Consider the following 19,392-nt stretch of genomic DNA (forward strand, 5'->3'; position numbering starts at 1 on the left):
GCATTTGGAGTAAGGAGAGAAAATGCTACAGGGCCTTAAGGTGGATTTGAGAAATATGGTCCAAGCTTTTAATCAGTCATCTAAAGGACTTTGACCTGCTTTAACATAACCCACCTTAAACGGCATAGTGGTAGTTAAATGATGAGAGAATACCTGTAAATTCAAATGAAGAATTTATCTGGCTAGAAGTCATGTACACCTCAGTTTTATCATGAAACCAAATAAGAGTGAAGCACTCAAAGTCAGGTAATGGGACAGGTGTGTGTTTGTGTGTGTTTGGGACTGACTAGGCCAGGAAAATGAACAGACGAGTGTTGGCTGAAATGGTTGGTTCGAATACACATATCATTTGCCAAACTAAAGAGGGAAGGGGTGTGTGTGGGTGTGTGTTTGTGTGTGTGTGTGTGTGTGTGTGTGTGTGTAGACCTGTAGAGTTCTCTAGATGACATCTTCTGAAACACCTCTAGATGAAACTGTATGAGATTTTCTGTCACAAAATATTTCTTTTGCTAAAGTTCTCTTTTACAGATTTTTCAGTATAAAATATTTTAAAAGCCCAATTTGTAAAGGGGGCATAGCCTGGATTAATGTACAATTGCCCTTAATTACTTGTGACAGAATAAAAACAGGTGGTAGAGCTCTACAGGCTCCAGATATACCAGGATTACTGTGAAAACTGCTACTCCTGGATTAAACACAATCCAGGATAATCCAACAAAGGGTTCAATCGTGCATTAAATGCGGGCTTCACACAGCTGTGCATCAGGTGAGCATGAGGGTACCACCAGCAATGATGTCAAGTGCTCTGATGTTCTCGTCTCTTCTTGTGGTTCGGTGGTCCAAGTGACTGGAGAAACAGCTCTGGGGGAAACAGATGAGCGCATGAGAACCTTCCCTCATGTCCTCTGCTAGTTGGCGCTTACTCACTTAGAAACGTGGACTAAAACGTAATTATTTTCCCCATGTGCACCCTAAAGTGAATCATGTTTGTTTCCCATCACATAATAAATCTTTGTTAAATTGTCTCTAAAGCATTGCCTCAGCAGCAGGTCCGTCCACTGGGGTTCACTTTACTCTACTGTGGGGTGTCTTGGTAGCTATCAGCATCTCACACACACACACACACACACACACACACACACACACACACACACACACACACACACACACACACACACACACACACACACACACACACACACACACACTCTTAAACTCACCTCACTAAAGATGATCTGTTCTCATCACACTGTGCAAAGTCGTTCTTGTGTGCCAACGATCTGTTCTCTCATTTCCATTCAGCCATTCCACTCCATTCAGGAAAAAGATTTTTTCCTTGCCCCGAGGCATTTTTATAATATAGGCTAGTAAAACATCAGAAGGTTGCTTATTCGAGACCTATTTTCAGCTGCTCTTACTGAACCAAGCAGAGGTGATGTGAACAAATCACGGACGTCGTCTTTTGTCCTGCGGCTCCTTCATTTATCGATTTGGGCCGCTAAACACTCATGCTTAAGCCACGAGCCACACGTTCAAAGCTTTATTGCTGGCTAACAAAAAAAAATCATCAGAGGAATTATGAATGAACCTCTGTGTTAAGCACACAGGAAGATGCTCTGATGACTTTGTGATGATCAAATATTAAATCGACGGCATTGTTTACAGAAGATTGATGAGTCTTATAATCAAAGTAAATACTAATCCTGCGAGAGCTGTGACATGTTTAAAAGGTTTATTAGCACGGCTCAGATTGCTGAGATTACCAGAACATTCATCTGGCTTTATGCTCTGCTGGGCGACACATCAGTACTTTCATATCTTAAAGCAATCCATATGAGATAAATCTGAGGCAACATTTAAGGAAAAACACAGAAGCCTGTCTCGATATGATAATGACCCATCAAAGAGGAGACAGCCATTAAGCCAGAAGCAGCAAATGGGACTTTGATGTGTTCCCTGCTCAGACGCCCAAAGGCTACCTTACATGACAGCAATTAAAAGAATAATTATTTTCTTAATGTGATGAAACTCTAATCAGACAGCTTTCTATCTACGAAGTGTTTGTGCACTGATTCAGGGGAGCACACATTAGCTAGCATGCGCTAAACGAACGCGGAATGAGTGCCGAGTCTGTTTCAGAGAGTCTGTTTCAGAGGGTCTGTTTCAGAGGGTCTGTTTCAGAGAAGCTGTTTCAAAGAGGCTGTTTCAGAGGGTCTGTTTCAGAGGGTCTGTTTCAGAGAGGCTGTTTCAGAGAGTCTGTTTCAGAGAGTCTGTTTCAGAGAATCTGTTTCAGAGGGTCTGTTTCAGAGAAGCTGTTTCAGTGAGTCTGTTTCAGAGAGTCTGTTTCAGAGGGTCTGTTTCAGAGAGTCTGTTTGAGAGAGGCTGTTTCAGAGGGTCTGTTTCAGAGGGTCTGTTTCAGAGAAGCTGTTTCAGTGAATCTGTTTCAGAGAAGCTGTTTCAAAGAGGCTGTTTCAGAGGGTCTGTTTCAGAGAGTCTGTTTCAGAGAGGCTTTTTCAGAGGGTCTTTGTGGTCATGGCGTGGAGTGTTTCCTCTAATGACGCATGAATTTTCCTCTCTAGCCCATGCAGATGGTACAGATCTTCCTTCCAGAAGTGTGACATTCTAATTTTAGGATCAGCCAAGCAACACATTTATGTATCCATCTTTAATAACCCCACAATATAATTGCCAAAAAAAACCTATCTATCTATATATATATGGACATAAACAAAGACAAAAAGAAAGGAAACAACAAAAGGATTTTAAAAATAACGCTCACTTCCAGAAAGGCACAGCACTGAGCAACACTGACATTAACATCAGCGGGAAAGCGTTGTTTACATTTAGACCCTCTCTCACGACAATTTCAAAATATTTTTGAAGATGAAATAAAACTGGATTTCTTTCCATCAGTCTTTTTTCCACTACCCGTTATAATCATCATATCCCTAACCTCGGCATCCAGAAGCTCGAACGGACGCTGTGTTCACAGCGCAGCCGTGGTGCGCTCAGCTCGTGCGGTGAGGGCACTCAGCGCTGAAAATGAATGGTCTCATCTGTCTTGTGCTCTCAGCCCGCCATCTCTATAATGGAGGACCAAGAGGGTTGCATGGTTGCACTCCCAATCTGTTTTCATTTGGGTGGCATCTCATTTCTGTACAAGATGTATTTCCCTTCGGTGGCATTCGAGGTTCCATTGACAAGAGGGAAGAAAATGAGGACAAATTTTTTATTCAAAAAAACAAAAAAACAACGCCCCCCAAAACAACCCCCCCTCCTTCACATAAGAAAACTAATAAATCCAACAACATACAGCTATTGTGCACGCTCAACTAGATTCCTTACAATCTTTCTCACTGAGACATTTATACCAAATCTGCTTGTTTAGAGTCACTCACAGCTCGACACCTGTGTCATTCCATGTGGTTGTTTGTGAAACTGCACATTTACAAACACACGAGAACAGACAAGTGAGTGATGTCCTTGAACATGCTAAGTTCAAGTGGAGGAAACAGAAAGCAAGTGAAAACAGACAAGTCGTTCCTCAAAGACGAAAGAGTGCTGAATGCGTTTTCACCATGATAGAACACCTGCTGCGTCCGTTGCTTTCCAGATGAGCTGTCAATAAGGCACGGCCTCCGGTGTCCGGCTCTGGCCTGTAGCCAGCGTTAACACAGACAAAGAGAGAAAAAGTGCTTCCTGGATAGAATCAGGGGGCTGCGAATTACTGAGGATACAAACAAATCTCATCTGAGCTCAGTTCCTCTCCTGAGAAACTGATCCTCTACCCTAACGCCTGGTCAAAAGTCAGTCGGTCTAGCCCCCCCTCCAAAAAAAGTGCGTGGAATAACTCCTGGTGACGCGTGAGGGTCTAGGTGTATCTTTCACAGCCCTAGCAGTAGTGTGTATGGATCCTGCTTTCTGACACCTGCTAATGTGGAATGCCACCCACTCGGGGTCTTCACCGCCCCATAAGCACACAGACGGGTCAGGGTATGTAGGAGGCTAGACAGACTTTGTTTTATTCCTGAGGGGAAAATCAGGTCACACTGAACACAGAGTGAACCCTAAATAAATGGGGATGTGATTATGCGCATGCACACACTGTGCAGACACACCAGTGCAAAGCATTACATAAACGCACGAGGAACCAATGCAGAACATGCCAGCAGAAAGAGTGTGACATGAGGAATATACCAGCAGTTCTTATAAACATTGTGCATATTAGGGTCCATGTTAATGGTTCTAATAATAGTTAAGGTCACTGTATGAGAGAAGCAGGGTCTTCAGAATACATCTCATCTTATTCTGAAATTAACGTCATTCTTACAGTTAAAAACTGGAGAAAAAACACCTCAGAAGATCCACAAAGTGAAGGCTGCTGCAGAGAAAGATGATTTGGAGCCAGTCATCCGCTAATCCAGATCATTCCCGCATATCTTCTAATTCAGTGTGCTCTACATATAATTCAGTACAGTCATCACTTATATGTTCACTTTATTTAGAGAATCTGTGAACAATACTGACATTTCCACAATCATTCATGCTTTTCTGGAACTCACTTTAACTTTGCTTGACCTTCTGCTGAAAAGTCAGTTCAGGTCCCTAAAATGACTAAGAAAAGGGAAGATAATTACTGGCATCCTTCTTCCGTACAATCCTGGATTTCCCACAGAAAGGACTGGGCTAAAGCTTCCCATTTCATTCCATTTATCTTCTATTATCTGTCCGAAACCTCTGACCAAAGAATTCATGTAGTTAAACTTGTAGTTTGACTTCATGAAAAGATTTTAAGGTCTTGACAGCATTTTTCCAAGACTTGTGTTGACCAAACGCAGGTTACCTCCTAACAATAGTGATAAATGCATGGCGAGAATGTTAGTGGTCTTGTGTGGCTGGTGGTTTTTCTTATGATGACTCTCTCGGTTAATGAATGCAGACTGAAGTAATTTCTCAAAGTAGATATCTGCTGGTGTGTTTGTGTGGGTGTGTGCGATGTTTGTGTGTGTGTGTGTTTGCATGTTATCAGTGAACTGGATGCCATTGGAGGGAATATTGCCACCAGGGTGTCTTATAAGACTCGGACTGTGACCTTCACTTTTAAGCACTTGATGAAATTGTCTAGGCAAACTATTGCAATTCAATATCTAACCACATTTATTTATTTACTTTGTGGAATTTTGCATAGAGTGTTTGCTTGAAGCGCATGTGTAAGCGATCAATAACTCATTTCAGAACTCATTAAAGCCACTCATAAATTTAATTGGATGCGCTCAAATGAAAGGGATTTTTCCCAGGAAAACACATCAGTTCCTGTCTTATGCAGAAGCTTTGGTAGAGGTTGTTTTTTAATAGGTTAATAGGTTGTCCAGACAGAAAACAGACAATGAAAATTGATTTTGGGAGTCATAACTTCCTGTGGGATTTATGTATTCTGCATGTGTCCATATGCACGTTTGGCAATGAATAACTGAATTCTATCAGGTGTTACTGTCTTTTCTACAGTGCTACTATACAATATCGACTTAAGTAAATGCCTGCTTATAACAACAAATGAGCTTTAACATTGAATGTTTGTGTGGTTGTATCTAAATGCATTGAACATTTGTTGGGGCAGAAGAAAGGTGTGGTTCTGCACAGAGACTGGGGAAAGAAAATGACTCCTAAATACTGAGTACCAATTAGCAGGCACATTAGCACAGCAGTGCCTGGCGTGGTTGTGTACAGTGTTGGTCTCTGTAGTGTCTCCGTGTCGGGGCTACAGCCAGCTGCTCAGTGATTAAGTCCATTCTGACTCCAACTTCCTCTTGTTAAAGGCAATCCAGTGTCTTTCGAGCAACAGATGTAGTGTGTGGTCATTAATCAAACTTCGGAACAAAGCCTGGCAGAGGCGCTCCAAATCCAAATGCTTCTGAAACAACAGCAACAGCATCGACAAGAAGAAGAAGAAGTAGAAGAAGAAGAAGAAGAAGTAAAAGAAGAAGAAGAAGAAGTAGAAGAAGAAGAAGAAGAAGTAGAAGAAGAAGAAGAAGAAGTAAAAGAAGAAGAAGAAGAACAAAAACAGCAGTAACTAAAGTCTCATTTCAGCACAGCAGTCCCTGAAAGATAACAGAGATGGAGCTGTCGGAGTCTGTTGATAAATGTTCTGTAGCTACTGAAAAACTTTAATGGTACAACTTGTGCGTATACAAACACACATACACTTTGTTAGGGTTAGGTTTAGGTTTAGAGTTAGTAAGACAGAAACATTTCTCTCTGACTCTGGAGCAGAGCTGTAGTGATGAGGGCACTGAGCTCAACGAACCAACGCATCCACACATGCTACATGTTCTGATGGTATTTTTGAATTTTGAACAGTGCCACATTGCCCATATATATAACTGATATTCGGTTGCTATAACAACCGATAAACAATAAAAATATATATACATACAGAGACACACATGTTCTGTTAGTCATATATATATATATATATATATATATATATATATATATATATATATATATATATATATATATATATATATATATATATATATATATATGTTTGCTTGCTACAACTATATATTATTTAACTCCCCACCAAAATCCCATGACCTGTTTCTGCCTGCAACCTGTCAAACAGTGTACGGGTTGTTTGGAGACTCCGAGGCCCGGGGTGGTTACTATGGTGATGAATTATGTCACACCCGGCACAGACTACAAAACTCTGCACTCCCGCCCCATCGGAGACTTGCAGTGATGGTGCATGACGTAGTGTTTGCACTGTGGAATGTTTTGACTTTGTAATGTTCTGTGACAGATAAATGTCATGGCGTCCAGCCAGGCAATCATCTCTGCGAGTGAAGCTGAAAAAGGCACAAGCTCAGGACAAGCTCAGAGTCTGATCGGCCACAGGATGATGTTTCCCTCGTAGATGCTTCCTTTGCTGTTTGTGTTGGATTAGCTCCCTGGGAGTGGGATAGATTTCTTTTTCTTCTCTGCTTTGTAAGTAGGCTTTGTCCTTTTTCAGCCACAGGGAATGGGATTCCCACCCAAGGTCTCACAAAATGAGCCCTGCGCAATATGATACAAAGCAATACAGAAGTGTGTAACATATGGTCAGATTACGTGGTCTTTCTCGAGAAAGCTCCCAGAGGCAACAGACTGAACCTTATTTTCTTACCTACAACAAAATGGACTTTCTAAGCAGCCTTTGTTTCTTGATATGGTGCTAAATTTTGCCAGAGGAGAAATGCAGACGAATGCAGAGTTTGTCCAGCTGTAAATTCACACAGATGATCCAAAACCACATTTCATCAAAGTTCATCAAAGTCACCAAAGGCCGTTCTCCCAAAACCATTTGGGTGAATAAATAGTACCAAAACTTTTTTGCTGGTTTTGTTTTTCCTTTAGGCTGCTGTTTATTCTCCTAAAGATCTTAGAGATCAGATCAGAACATTTAAAAGCCTACATCAATCTGCCCTTCCCCAGGAAACTGTCTGAATGTCTGAAAATGTAACAACCATAACTTTAAAGTGGAAGGGAATTGTTATTGAGGTCTTGAATCGGCTTGTCGGATATCAAGAGAAGGTTGTGACCCATAGTTTAAATGTCAGCTATCGTGTGGGGATCTTACCTTCCGGGTAATGCTAACACTGACCTAGAGCTATCATTGAGAGATCTTACCTTCAGAGTGACAATAACGCTGACCTAGAGCTATCACGGAGAAATCTTATCTTCAGGGTGATGCTAATGATGACCTAGAGCCCAGAGCTATGACAGATTGCTTATTAATTAATTTAGACCTTTCTCCTTGTGAAAGACATTGAAAGTGATGAGAACACTCAGACGGCATGTCCCATTGATTTACGATCGCAGGAAGTCCTCCTATGTCTCAATCACAGTTCAGAATCCTGCTGTTGAACTAAGTTTAATATGTTACTCATACCAAATAAATCACCTTGAAGACACTCCTAGATGCCAGAGTGTGCTGATGGATTTGAGAGAAATCACACTGATGGCTCGTAGAAATCTCACTGATGGCTCGTAGCTTGGCATCGGAAGCCAAGAAGGGTTCGACCCCATTGCTGGGAGCCATGCTTGAGGTGCGGGGATGCTCGAAGAGAGCTCAGTTCTCACCTCTCTTACTGTCGACTGAGAGAGATGCCAACCCAGAGTGTGTGTGGGGGACCACACAAACAGAAGGGGACATTAGCATCACTCGCTCACCTGTCCTGTGGTGACCCACGGGGCTCCAAGTGCTGTTAAACAGAGCTGAGAGAAAGGCTACGTGTTTAAAGACAAAAACATACAGCAGCTTTGGGACAAACAAAACTGATTAAATGTTTTGTCTTTGCTGCTGGGATCACCTGGATGTACAACAACAATAAACAATAACAGTAAATAACAACATCTGAATAAAATTTAAATAGGAAACACAAGCTATTGGCAGGTTTCCGATTCAGTTAGGAAAACTCTTCTTCAGAAGACTCCTAATAATGTGTTTATCCTCTCTGTTAAATTCTTTTCCCCAGCACTCTCTATATCACTCCTGCTTACAACAGCAACCTCTGTTTCTCTCAGCAGGCGAGATGAATCCCATAGTGGGGTGGTGGGGATTGTAGAGGGCAGCTGAGAGTTTTTTGACAAACCCCTCATTGATGGAGTTGGAGAAGCAGGAGGTGTAGAGTTGTCATGGAGCTCATGGGATTGGCTGATACTGAGGACAGAGCACAACTGTTTGGATTCAGAGGGGCGGAGAGAGAGAGAAACGCTGGCCGGAGCAGCTGCTGATGAACAGTGGCAGAGCTTGACTGGGAATTGGCAGGCAAGTCTGGCTGGAGGAGAAGGAGATTTCCAGTGATCTGAGTCGTGGCTTTCTGCATCTGAACCACCTGCAGCCCCAGATGTCATGACAGTGGTGTGTGTGTTTGTGAGGAGGGGAGCTAGCATTCTCAGTACAGCTTAGGACCATGACTACTGGAACACACACAAGCCCATCCTCCCACAGACACACACACCCAACACCCCCTCACACACACACACACACACACACACACACACACACACACACACACAACTCCTACATTCTTCCAAGGTTTTCTCGTCCTTTCTACTTGGACTCAGCGGTTCCAGTGTTATCCGATGTCAGACTGAGTGTTATTGTGCACCTGACAGGACTGGACGCCCAGTGTCTACAAGGCAGAGTGAACCTGCTTTTGTATGAAATTGGTCTGTCTCTCACCATGGGACCAAACCCACGAAGCCAACGCCCACGTCATCCATCACGCAGGTCCAGTGCAGACTTACAGAGACGAGACCTGTCCTGAACCCCAGAAGCTGGACAGCACTTGTCAAGTCGTTATTCCACTCAGGGGTTTAAGGACAGATACATTGTGATGAGTGAAAGTGACTAGACGACCAGACGAGAAGTCCAAACGTCAGGGACTTCTGTCTTCAATCTTCAGTCATTATACGTCTGACACACTGTTTGAGGCTGAGCTGAGGAAAGGTGCTTGTGTTTCATATCAGCAAGGCTCAGAGGAACATAGGAGGCTAGTCTCGAGAGCAGAGGAGACACTGCGTGTTTGCAGTGAAGATCGGCAGGTGAAACTATAGGTCTGCATGGCCGTTGGAGACTGCGATGCATACACACATGATGCATACCCATGTGGAGACCTTCTCATCTGCTGACATTTCTGTTATACACCAATATCCATTATGAACTGCAACACTAGGAAACACGCATTTGTCCAAAGCGGTAATGACCAGGTATTATTAACGACAGTGTGAAAACAACGCAAAACAATGCTCAGGCCCGGTACAACGACAATAATGTTGTCATTAATAGCTTTAGGAATCATAGACTTTAAATGGCAAGTAAAATGTTAAGTTACAACATTCTTTAAGATACTGCCAACGCAGATAAAAAATAACCTGCTGTGTAGGGAAGCAGCTGCTGTCAACTGCTGACTGTAACAGACAGTCCACAGCCCTGCAAAAGCCTCCCCCTTTACCATGAAAGCTCAACGTCTGAGGAGATGGATCCAGCAGGAGATCTGCTGAACTCCGTTCATGATTTACACGTCCCGAAAGAACATGCTTATGTGGAAACGTTTCATTGGGGGACGTCACAGAAGTGATGAATACAAGGAAACGGTGTCCTTCCTTTAACTCTGAGTGGAAAGAGAAAGAGGTGGAGAAAACAAAGGAGAGAAAGAAGAGTGCAGCGAGAGAAGGGGAAGGCCGTGCCAGCCTGGGCACCTCGGGCTCACTGTAAACGTGCACCAAATTTCACCATCAGACAGGAATCTTTGGCATGTGTGTGACGTCACGCGCAGCGTGAGCAAATACGATTCACTGAGATGACGGGCAAAGGCATGAACGTGTTGAGTAAGAATTTCAAAGAGAGAGACAGTTTAAGTTTAATAAACCTTCAAGGTTGTACAGTGTTTTACTTGAAGCTGTGAAATAAACTGAACATAAACATACCTTCAATCTCACTTTCACGTTCTTGAAATAACTCGCTTTGCGCTTTTAAAACTTGTGAAACTGATACTACTGCAGTTTCAGGTTAGCCACATCATATTTCTGCCTCAATCTGAACCGAAAACCTTTACTGCGGTAAACGATGGAGGGTTTCGTGGAGAGGAGGAGGAGGAGGAGTGTTTGCAGCTGTCAGACTCCATGAAGACTGGGGCGTGGGTCTCCACCCAGCTGCCAATGGGCCCGGGAGACCAAACGGAGCAGGGGCTCTGACATCGAGGTGGAGGTCCTGCGCATAGCACCACCTCATATGCTGAGCACAAACAGCAGGACAGAGGTGATGGACCACACTGCTGTCCAACATGTCTTACAGGCAGACACACCAAGGGACGTTCTCATGACTTCTGCATGAAAATAACCCCTAATGTGTAACAGCAACATCAACTGAAGCGATAGGTGCATCTGCTGATCAGACCTTCACAGAAGGATGGAGGTGTGTTGGTCTGCAGTTTGTGTTTATTACAGGATGTCTTGCTCAAGCGGCCTGTCCAGTGTTCCCCTGTAGTGCTGGACCATGGGACTATGGTCAGTGGAGTCACTTTAAGGCACTCTCTTAATGACTCGACCTCTTTTGCATCACAACCAAATGGGTGGACGTTCTATTTTACTATATCCAGACATATATTAGAATCTGCTGTTCCCTCAGCTAGTGCCAGATGCAGAAGCAGCAGAGACTCTTTACACTGTTGCACTCCCTCTGGCTGGCGTCGCAATAGAGAGGTTTCAGTCTGTGGTATTTCATGACTGTGTGTATACCAACCAATTTAAACTAGTTTAAACCTCAGGTGTCCAAGGAATATTGTTCCATTACTGTCAAGCAACATTCATGTGGTATTAAGACCAAACTTAAGAGCAAACATTTTGTTTGGCGAGCAGAGGCTGTCCGTCATAGTATCCTGTCATCACGTGTCACCTGTTTAAGGATTCGCTGGTGTGTCCTCACATCAGTGTTAGGCCCAGAGAGAGAGCAGCTTTTCTCCTACCTGAACTTTGCCTGATTATAGACTTTGTTAACAAGGCCTAAGTGTAAGAAATCCATTTGTAAACCTTTTCACTCTCATGAGCTTCCACAATGTGTGACACCTGAGTGGAAACCTGAATAAAACACCTGACACCTGAGTAGAAACCTGAATAGAACACCTGACACCTGAATAGAACACCTGAATAGAACACCCGACAGTTGAATAGAACACCTGAATAAAACACCTGACACCTGAGTAGAAACCTGAATGGAACACCTGACACCTGATTAGAAACCTGAGTAGAACACCTGACACCTGAATAGAACACCTGAATAGAACACCCGACAGTTGAATAGAACACCTGAATAAAACACCTGACACCTGAGTAGAAACCTGAATAGAACACGTGACACCTGAATAGAACACCTGACAGTTGAATAGAACACCTGAATAAAACACCTGACACCTGAGTAGAAACCTGAATAGAACACCTGACAGATTAATAGAAACCTGAATAGAACACCAGACACTTGAATAGAACACCTGGATAGAACACCTGACAGATGAAAATAAACCTGAATAGAACACCTGACACCTGAATAGAAACCTGAATAGAACACCTGACACCTGAATAGAACTCCTGACACCTGAATAAAACACCTGACACCTGAATAGAAACCTGAATAGAGCACCTGACACCTGAATAGAAACCTAAATAGAACACCTGACACCTTAATAGAAACCCGAATAGAACACCTGACACCTGAATAGAAACCTGAATAGAACACCTGACACCTGAATAGAACACCTGACACCCGAACAGAAACCTGAATAGAACACCTGACACCTGAATAGAAACCTGAATAGAACACCTGACACCTGAATAGAACACCTGACACCTGAATAGAACACCTGAATAGAACACTTGACACCTGAATAGAAACCCAAATAGAACACTTGACAACTGAATAGAACACCTGACATCTGAATAGAACACCTGACAACTGTATAGAACACCTGAACAAAACACCCGACACCTGAATAGAACACCTGACACCTGAATAGAACACCTGAATAGAGCACCTGACACCTGAATTGAAAACCCAACTAGAACACCTGAACAGAACACTTAACTCTCATGAATGCTCTTGTTCTTTGTACTTGTTACTTTAATGATTTGAACCAATTGTTCCAATAAGGCATTACAGTGTAAAATACTGTGTGTGCTGTTTGTTGAAAAAAACATTATTTATTTTTATTAAGATCAGACCCCACTTTAGGAGGCATTCATGCAGAAATCCAGATTATTCCAAAGCGCTCTCACAGCATGTAGTTTTACAAACTGTGGTTTACCCTTGAACAGTTTCAGTAAGCATTAACTGTTGTTACATTGATATTTTCAGAGTCAACAAGCACTACAGGGCAGGAAATGCAGAAATGGATGTGTGATTCAGGTGGATATCCTAAAGGGAAGCTAAACCAGGTATTGGCTGGCCTGTGTCTCAGTAACATGTACGTTAATAACAGATCCACAGGCCCTCAACGTGCCTGCCCCATAAAGGAGTTCCCATACACATTCTTAATTGTTTAAAGTTATACGTGATATTGCAGAATTGTTTATGCTTGGTCCAGGTATTTGGGAATGATGAAAATAACCTGTGAAGTCCCTTCTGGGATGTTACGAATGCGTATCACAAACAGCAGTTCTGACTTTTTCTTCATGAAACACTGCAGTTTCAGGCTGCATAGCTGGATGCCAAAGAACAAAGCTGAACTTCCTAGGAGCAATGTTTGAAGACATGGAAGCGACGGGGCATTGAAAACACGTGCACTGAGATGGAAACGGAGAATGAGGTTTAGATCAGTAGAGAAGGGAGACAGCTGCACTTGCGAAGGCTCAGGGTGCGTAACGCTGTCGTGTCACTACTGCAACAGTTCTCTGGGTGTGTAACACTGTGGCGTCACTACTGTAACAGTTCTCAGGGTGTCCTGTGTAACACTGTGGCGTCACTACTGTAACAGTTCTCTGGGTGTGTAACACTGTGGCGCCACTACTGCAACAGTTCTCAGGGTGTCCTGTGTAACACTGTTGCGCCACTACTGTAACAGTTCTCTGGGTGTGTAACACTGTGGCGCCACTACTGTAACAGTTCTCAGGGTGTCCTGTGTAACACTGTTGCGCCACTACTGTAACAGTTCTCTGGGTGTCCTGTGTAACACTGTTGCGTCACTACTGCAACAGTTCTCTGGGTGTGTAACACTGTGGCGCCACTACTTTAACAGTTCTCAGGGTGTCCTGTGTAACACTGTTGCGCCACTACTGTAACAGTTCTCAGGGTGTCCTGTGTAACACTGTTGCGTCACTACTGTAACAGTTCTCAGGGTGTCCTGTGTAACACTGTGGCGCCACTACTGTAACAGTTCTCAGGGTGTCCTGTGTAACACTGTTGCGCCACTACTGTAACAGTTCTCTGGGTGTGTAACACTGTGGCGCCACTACTGTAACAGTTCTCAGGGTGTCCTGTGTAACACTGTGGCGCCACTACTGCAACAGTTCTCTCCTTTTCATGATCTTTGTTTTCCTGATTGGACCCTCAGCTGGATGGCGACACAGCGACTGCACAGACTCCTGATGGGCGGTAATCCAACTTTGGGTTTACATGTGAGATGATACACTTGATCCAGGCATGCATATGTGTCTGCGTGTGTGTGTGTGTGTGTGTGTGTGTGCGAGCGTGTGTGTGAGAGTGTATGTGTGTGTGTGTGTGTTTCTGTGTGTGTGTGTGTGTGCGTGTGTGTGTGTATGTGTCTGTGTGTGTGTGTGTGTGTGTGTGTGTGTGTGTGTGTGTGTGTGTGTGTGTGTGTGCGTGTGTGTGTCTGTGTGTGTGTGTGTCTGTGTGTGTGTGTGTCTGTGTGTGTGTGTGTGCGAGCGTGTGTGTGAGTGTATGTGTGTGTGCGTGTGTGTGTCTGTGTGTGTGTATGTGTGTGTGTGTGTGTGTGTGTGTGTGCGTGTGCGAGCATGCCTTGGTTAACAGGATGTGTTTTGTACAGCAACACAGGCAGAGGGTCATCTTCAGGTCAGAAGGAAGTGCATAGTATGTTAGTTATTTAAGAAGAAACTTGAAACTGCCACAGAGCTGCCACACTACTGCAAATGGACCCGAACAGACATCCCTTTCAATAACACATGACTGACATCAATGCTTCCCTAAACACGGCGGGACCCTGGCCGACCCTGACAGTAGTTTAAGATACAGTGCACATCAAGTCAAGGTAAACACTGATTGATTTCCTGGCTGCCTGATACTGCTCTGGGATCAGTGGTATCAGCACTTCTGTGCAGGTGATTAATTACAAGGACAAAATTTTCCCCATCAGGTTAAAAGCTGACGGAGAGCAGTGCTCCGAAAGAAACTGATTGTGTCACTGCAAAAGTATGTGGAAGGCCATCCATCGCAGCCATTCTCCCGCCCCACCCTCTCTGGACCGGAGACACTCCAAACACTGGTAACAGTATATGAAGCACTTTTAATTTATGCAGATTAAAACAAGCAAACAGAATTCTTTGCAGGTAAAAAAGAAAGTTAGTAGAAATCGAACAAACGTCCCGTCAGCGATGATGCCTTTCCATTATAGGTGGTTATCTCCATGAAGAAATGTGACAACGAAGAAAAAGGAATTAGCATACCATTTAGAAAACATGAAAATGACATTTAGACAAATGAACAACAATTAGATAAGAATAATACTCATCTGTGTGACTTCCTGTTTAAATCTTAAACAAAACAACAACATGAAATATGCTCATTGTATTCAAATTATCAAAGTCTTACAGTTATAAAAAGGTAGTGATAAAGTGTGCTTGGACTGTCCTTCTTCAGACCTCTTCTACATGTTAAAACGATGCTATGCAGAAACGCAGGGTTACAGCAGAGCGAGCTAACACTGCATTGTCATAGTTCAATCTACAAAAGCTACACAGACATACAATATATGCTGAGTGTACAACAAAAACACATATTCCGACCACTGCTAACAGCTCAGTCAACACAAGCCTGAAAGAGACACAAACACCTTTGCCAGACACCAAAGTGTCTACGTGTTGATTGTCTGGACTTTGTCTGATGTGCCTTTTTTTTTCTTCTGTTCCGGTGGACGAACATCCTAAACACCAGCGCGGGGCCTCAGCATGGGATCTCGGTGAGGCACAGGGCAAGTGCTGAATCAGCACAGCAGACAAAGCTCTCCAGATCACGCAGGACACGGGTCCCGTCCGCTGGGACGCAATCGACCATGCAAAACAAATGAAATGACAACGGAGAAGACGACGCTGGATGAAGACCATGCAGCAAAGCCAGGCATGGCCCCAGACGATCCACAGGAGTCACGTTAGAGAGCAGACTGCCTCTCTAACAACTTTTTTAAATGTTTCTCCATCCCACAGATGCAGTGGTGATGCCCACAAGGGCATGGAGGAGCGTTTACAGAGCTCTGGTGTCCACACCAGCGAGCATGAGCGTAGAGTCCCCGTTAGACCTCAGGATGAATCGCTGGGAGTTTATTTTTGAATGACGCTTAAGATAAAACATCGAAAAAAGCAATGCACAAAGCCAAAAAACAAAAGAGAAGAAGGCATGGATTAGTCGCAGTGGAGCGCTGGGCGTACAACTCCATGCTTAGTAGTCATCGTAGGTGTTGACGTCTGTGAAGTAGGCATTGGTGTATGTTTTTGCAGCAAGCTGGGGATTAAAGTACTTATTCCTTTCCTCCAGAATCAAGTTATTCTTATTGAAAGCCTGTGAATGAGAAAGCGAGAAAAAACAGTATAAGGTAAATAATAACAAATGACACAAAAACAACAAACTTTACAGAGAAAGAAAACATTTCCCAACAGCATTCCAGGCAACAGACAGGCAGCAAAAGTAAAAATGGCTGACAAAAACCATGACAGCAAGTGAACTGGTACTCTTAAAAATGGCCAGACCTTGGGACACTGAAATTCTGAAGTAGTCATTCAATTCTGCCCTACGGCGGATATGGGTGACTGGTCTCTGTGGGAGCCAGATGATTCCCACATCTGCAGTCTTTTGAAAGGTTTTCAATTGTAATATTTTCAAACGCCCCACAGAGAGCAGTTCTTTGACTATTGATTTGTGAAAGAGCTGTGTTCCACAGCTGACTAGAGTTAGTGGTTAGCATGCTTTACCACAGCTTGAACACATCTTGTGCTATACCAAACACTAGCGTTGCAACAGTACTTGTATTTTTCCTGAACCGCCATGGTGCACATTACAGTTCAGTGCATGCAGAATACGTGGAACCTAATAATCCTCCTAAAACCTTAACACATTAACGAGTTAGCAGCATGCTATGCTAAACTTAGCTCAAGCTCATTGGTGTTGGTCAAAAACTTTGGGCTCCCAGTGAACTACTGGTGAGCGAAGATGGTGTGTTGGTGTTGTATAGGATGTGTGCAGAAACACATGAACATACTAATGTATATTCAGCACTATTACCAAGAGGTGTCAATCATTTCATATTTACATTTATGAGCACTGAGCACTGGGAGCTGCTCTTATCCACAGCGAGTTTTGCCCAAATACAGCAGCTACATATGATCGCAGACAGGACCAAAAACATTACCAAAGCAACCAGCATTTCACTGGGTTTGAGCATTAAAGGTCCTGTAGCATTTTCTCTCCTTACTCCAAATGCTTTATTAGCAGGACATGTCTGATCATCTTCATACTTCAGTCCAACGTTCATTGAGCACTGCAGAGTGCATAAAATAACCTCTAAATTTGACATTTTTTGTATACTGCCCCCTAACGACCATTTAGGAATTACACTTTATTTGGTGTTATCTTTGATGTCATAGATAGGACTTATTGACTATAGCGAATCATAAGCTACCTTATATTGCATATTCACGAGCTGTGAACTCATCTGCCCCTCCCACACTCCACTCACTCTGAACAGAGATGGTGCACGCACACAAATGCTCAGTGTTTGGATGCAAGTGGGGGAAAGGTCACTCTCTACATTTTATTTTTAAAAAAAGAGACCAAATCAAAATGGCTCAGATTTCTTTCTGGGGTTGAAGTGACACCCAGTTCCAGAGTTTGTCGCAGGCATTTTACTGTGGACTCATTTGAAAACGGCTCAGTGCAGCTCCGGATTTGACAGTAAACCCAAACTGAAGGCAACAGCTTTCCTGACACTTCCTAGAGGCAACATGGATGATAAGGTGGTACGTCTTTATTTTTAAATAAGTCATTGTTTTCATTTGACACTTTATACAATAATGTAGCAAGTGATGAGAATATAACTAAATGTGCACAGGCTATGATTTGCTAATTTTATGTAATTTAGCTCATATACAAATGTCATTTTTAAAAGTGCCATTGACTTTCTCACATTTAGCTCCTGCCGTGTGCTCAAAGCCTGTTCGCTAATAGAAGCTAGCTCGCTAACATTAGCTAATAACTTTAAAGTACGAGTGATCAATAAGTAATAAATAATGCACAGATGATACCACTCTAAATATGTTCTTAAAAAATGAATAAATTAACCAGAGAATATGATTATCTTCTATTTAAACACGACAGATTCCGCTGTTGACCGAGACCCCTAACAGCCTTTCACCTCTTCAGGTTCCGACAATTAAAGTCGAGTTGATGTGATCCTACTTCCTGCGCCACACTGACTAAGTGGGGGGCTACGTTTGACACTGAGGCTGTCAATCAATCTGTGGTGCCCACACAGCAGAATGGTAAATGGTAAAATGGTAAAGTGTCATTTTAGAGTAAAAGGAAATGGATTATATAACTGGATTATTAAACATTCTTTTTATGTGTATGTTTATTTTTCACAGATTTTAAATTTTATTATTCTATTTATGTTGTACTTTAATAACAGTTTTGGAGCTGATTGTGGCCTGTTGCCTTTTGTTTTGTTTTATCAGCCCTCTGTGTGTAAAAGGGGCCTGTATGGATATATATGAATTGTTATAAATGTAACTGTATATAAAAAAAATAAAGCCTGAAATGTTCCATTATCCATAAAATGCATTGTTTAAAAATATATATTACACATATAAAGAGAGAAGATTTTTACAGAGTATGTGAAGACTCTTACTCTGTAAAGACTTCAAATGAAACCTGAATTAGTTCGAAAAAACAGTAGCTGACAAAGAAGCGTGAAGTAAAGAAGTGAAGCCAGACACAACAGAACAGTATGAGTCATGTGACCATTCCACAAGCACCACAATGCAGAAACAGGCAAAATGCTACACTGCCTTCCCACAAGCCCCATCTGCTCCCTCCCCACACGCCGCAGCTGCTGGTCTGTGGAATGGTCTGAGAGATGAAGCAGAGAAAGCACGGGTGCGCAGACCTGACGATGTACTAGAGGGTCACGGGAGAAGGTGACGGTATGTCGCAAGAGGTCAGACGGGACGGGCGGAGGAGAGGAGAGGGCATGTGGCTGTTTGAGTGTTAGTAGAAAATCTCCAGGCCTCGGGGCACGCCAGTGTTAGTGGACAAAGACTGGGGCATGCTGGGGTCATCCAGAGGCAAGAGTACAGACACATCAGGCTGCAAAGAGGAAGGGAGCAGAGTCATCTCACCACCCCTGGGTGTCTGGACATGACATCATCCACAGGCCTCTAATCATGACATCATCCACAGGCCTCTAATCATGACATCATCTACAGGCCTCTAATCATGACATCATCCACAGGCCTCTAATCATAACATCATCTACAGGCCTCTAATCATGACATCATCTACAGGCCTCTAATCATGACATCATCTACAGGCCTCTAATCATGACATCATCCACAGGCCTCTAATCATGACATCTACAGGCCTCTAATCATGACATCATCTACAGGCTTCTAATC

The 19,392-nt window shown here is 43.1% G+C and overlaps 1 protein-coding gene across 4 annotated transcripts in view; it reads right to left on the bottom strand.

Moving 5' to 3' along the window:
- Positions 1 to 14,997: 14,997 nt before the first annotated feature.
- sema5a (sema domain, seven thrombospondin repeats (type 1 and type 1-like), transmembrane domain (TM) and short cytoplasmic domain, (semaphorin) 5A) overlaps positions 14,998 to 19,392 on the bottom strand; it is a 107,751-nt gene continuing 103,356 nt past the window's right edge. For all 4 annotated transcript variants that reach the window (XM_035526305.2, XM_035526306.2, XM_035526307.2 and 1 more), the window contains one exon: positions 14,998 to 16,285. In XM_035526305.2, coding sequence (XP_035382198.1) covers positions 16,166 to 16,285 — 120 coding nt within the window. In that variant the 3' untranslated portion in view covers positions 14,998 to 16,165. The remainder of the gene's footprint in view (positions 16,286 to 19,392) is intronic.

This window comes from Electrophorus electricus, chromosome 1 (assembly GCF_041902795.1).
Source record: "Electrophorus electricus isolate QZ-2024a chromosome 1, ASM4190279v1, whole genome shotgun sequence".
Lineage (NCBI taxonomy): Eukaryota > Metazoa > Chordata > Actinopteri > Gymnotiformes > Gymnotidae > Electrophorus > Electrophorus electricus.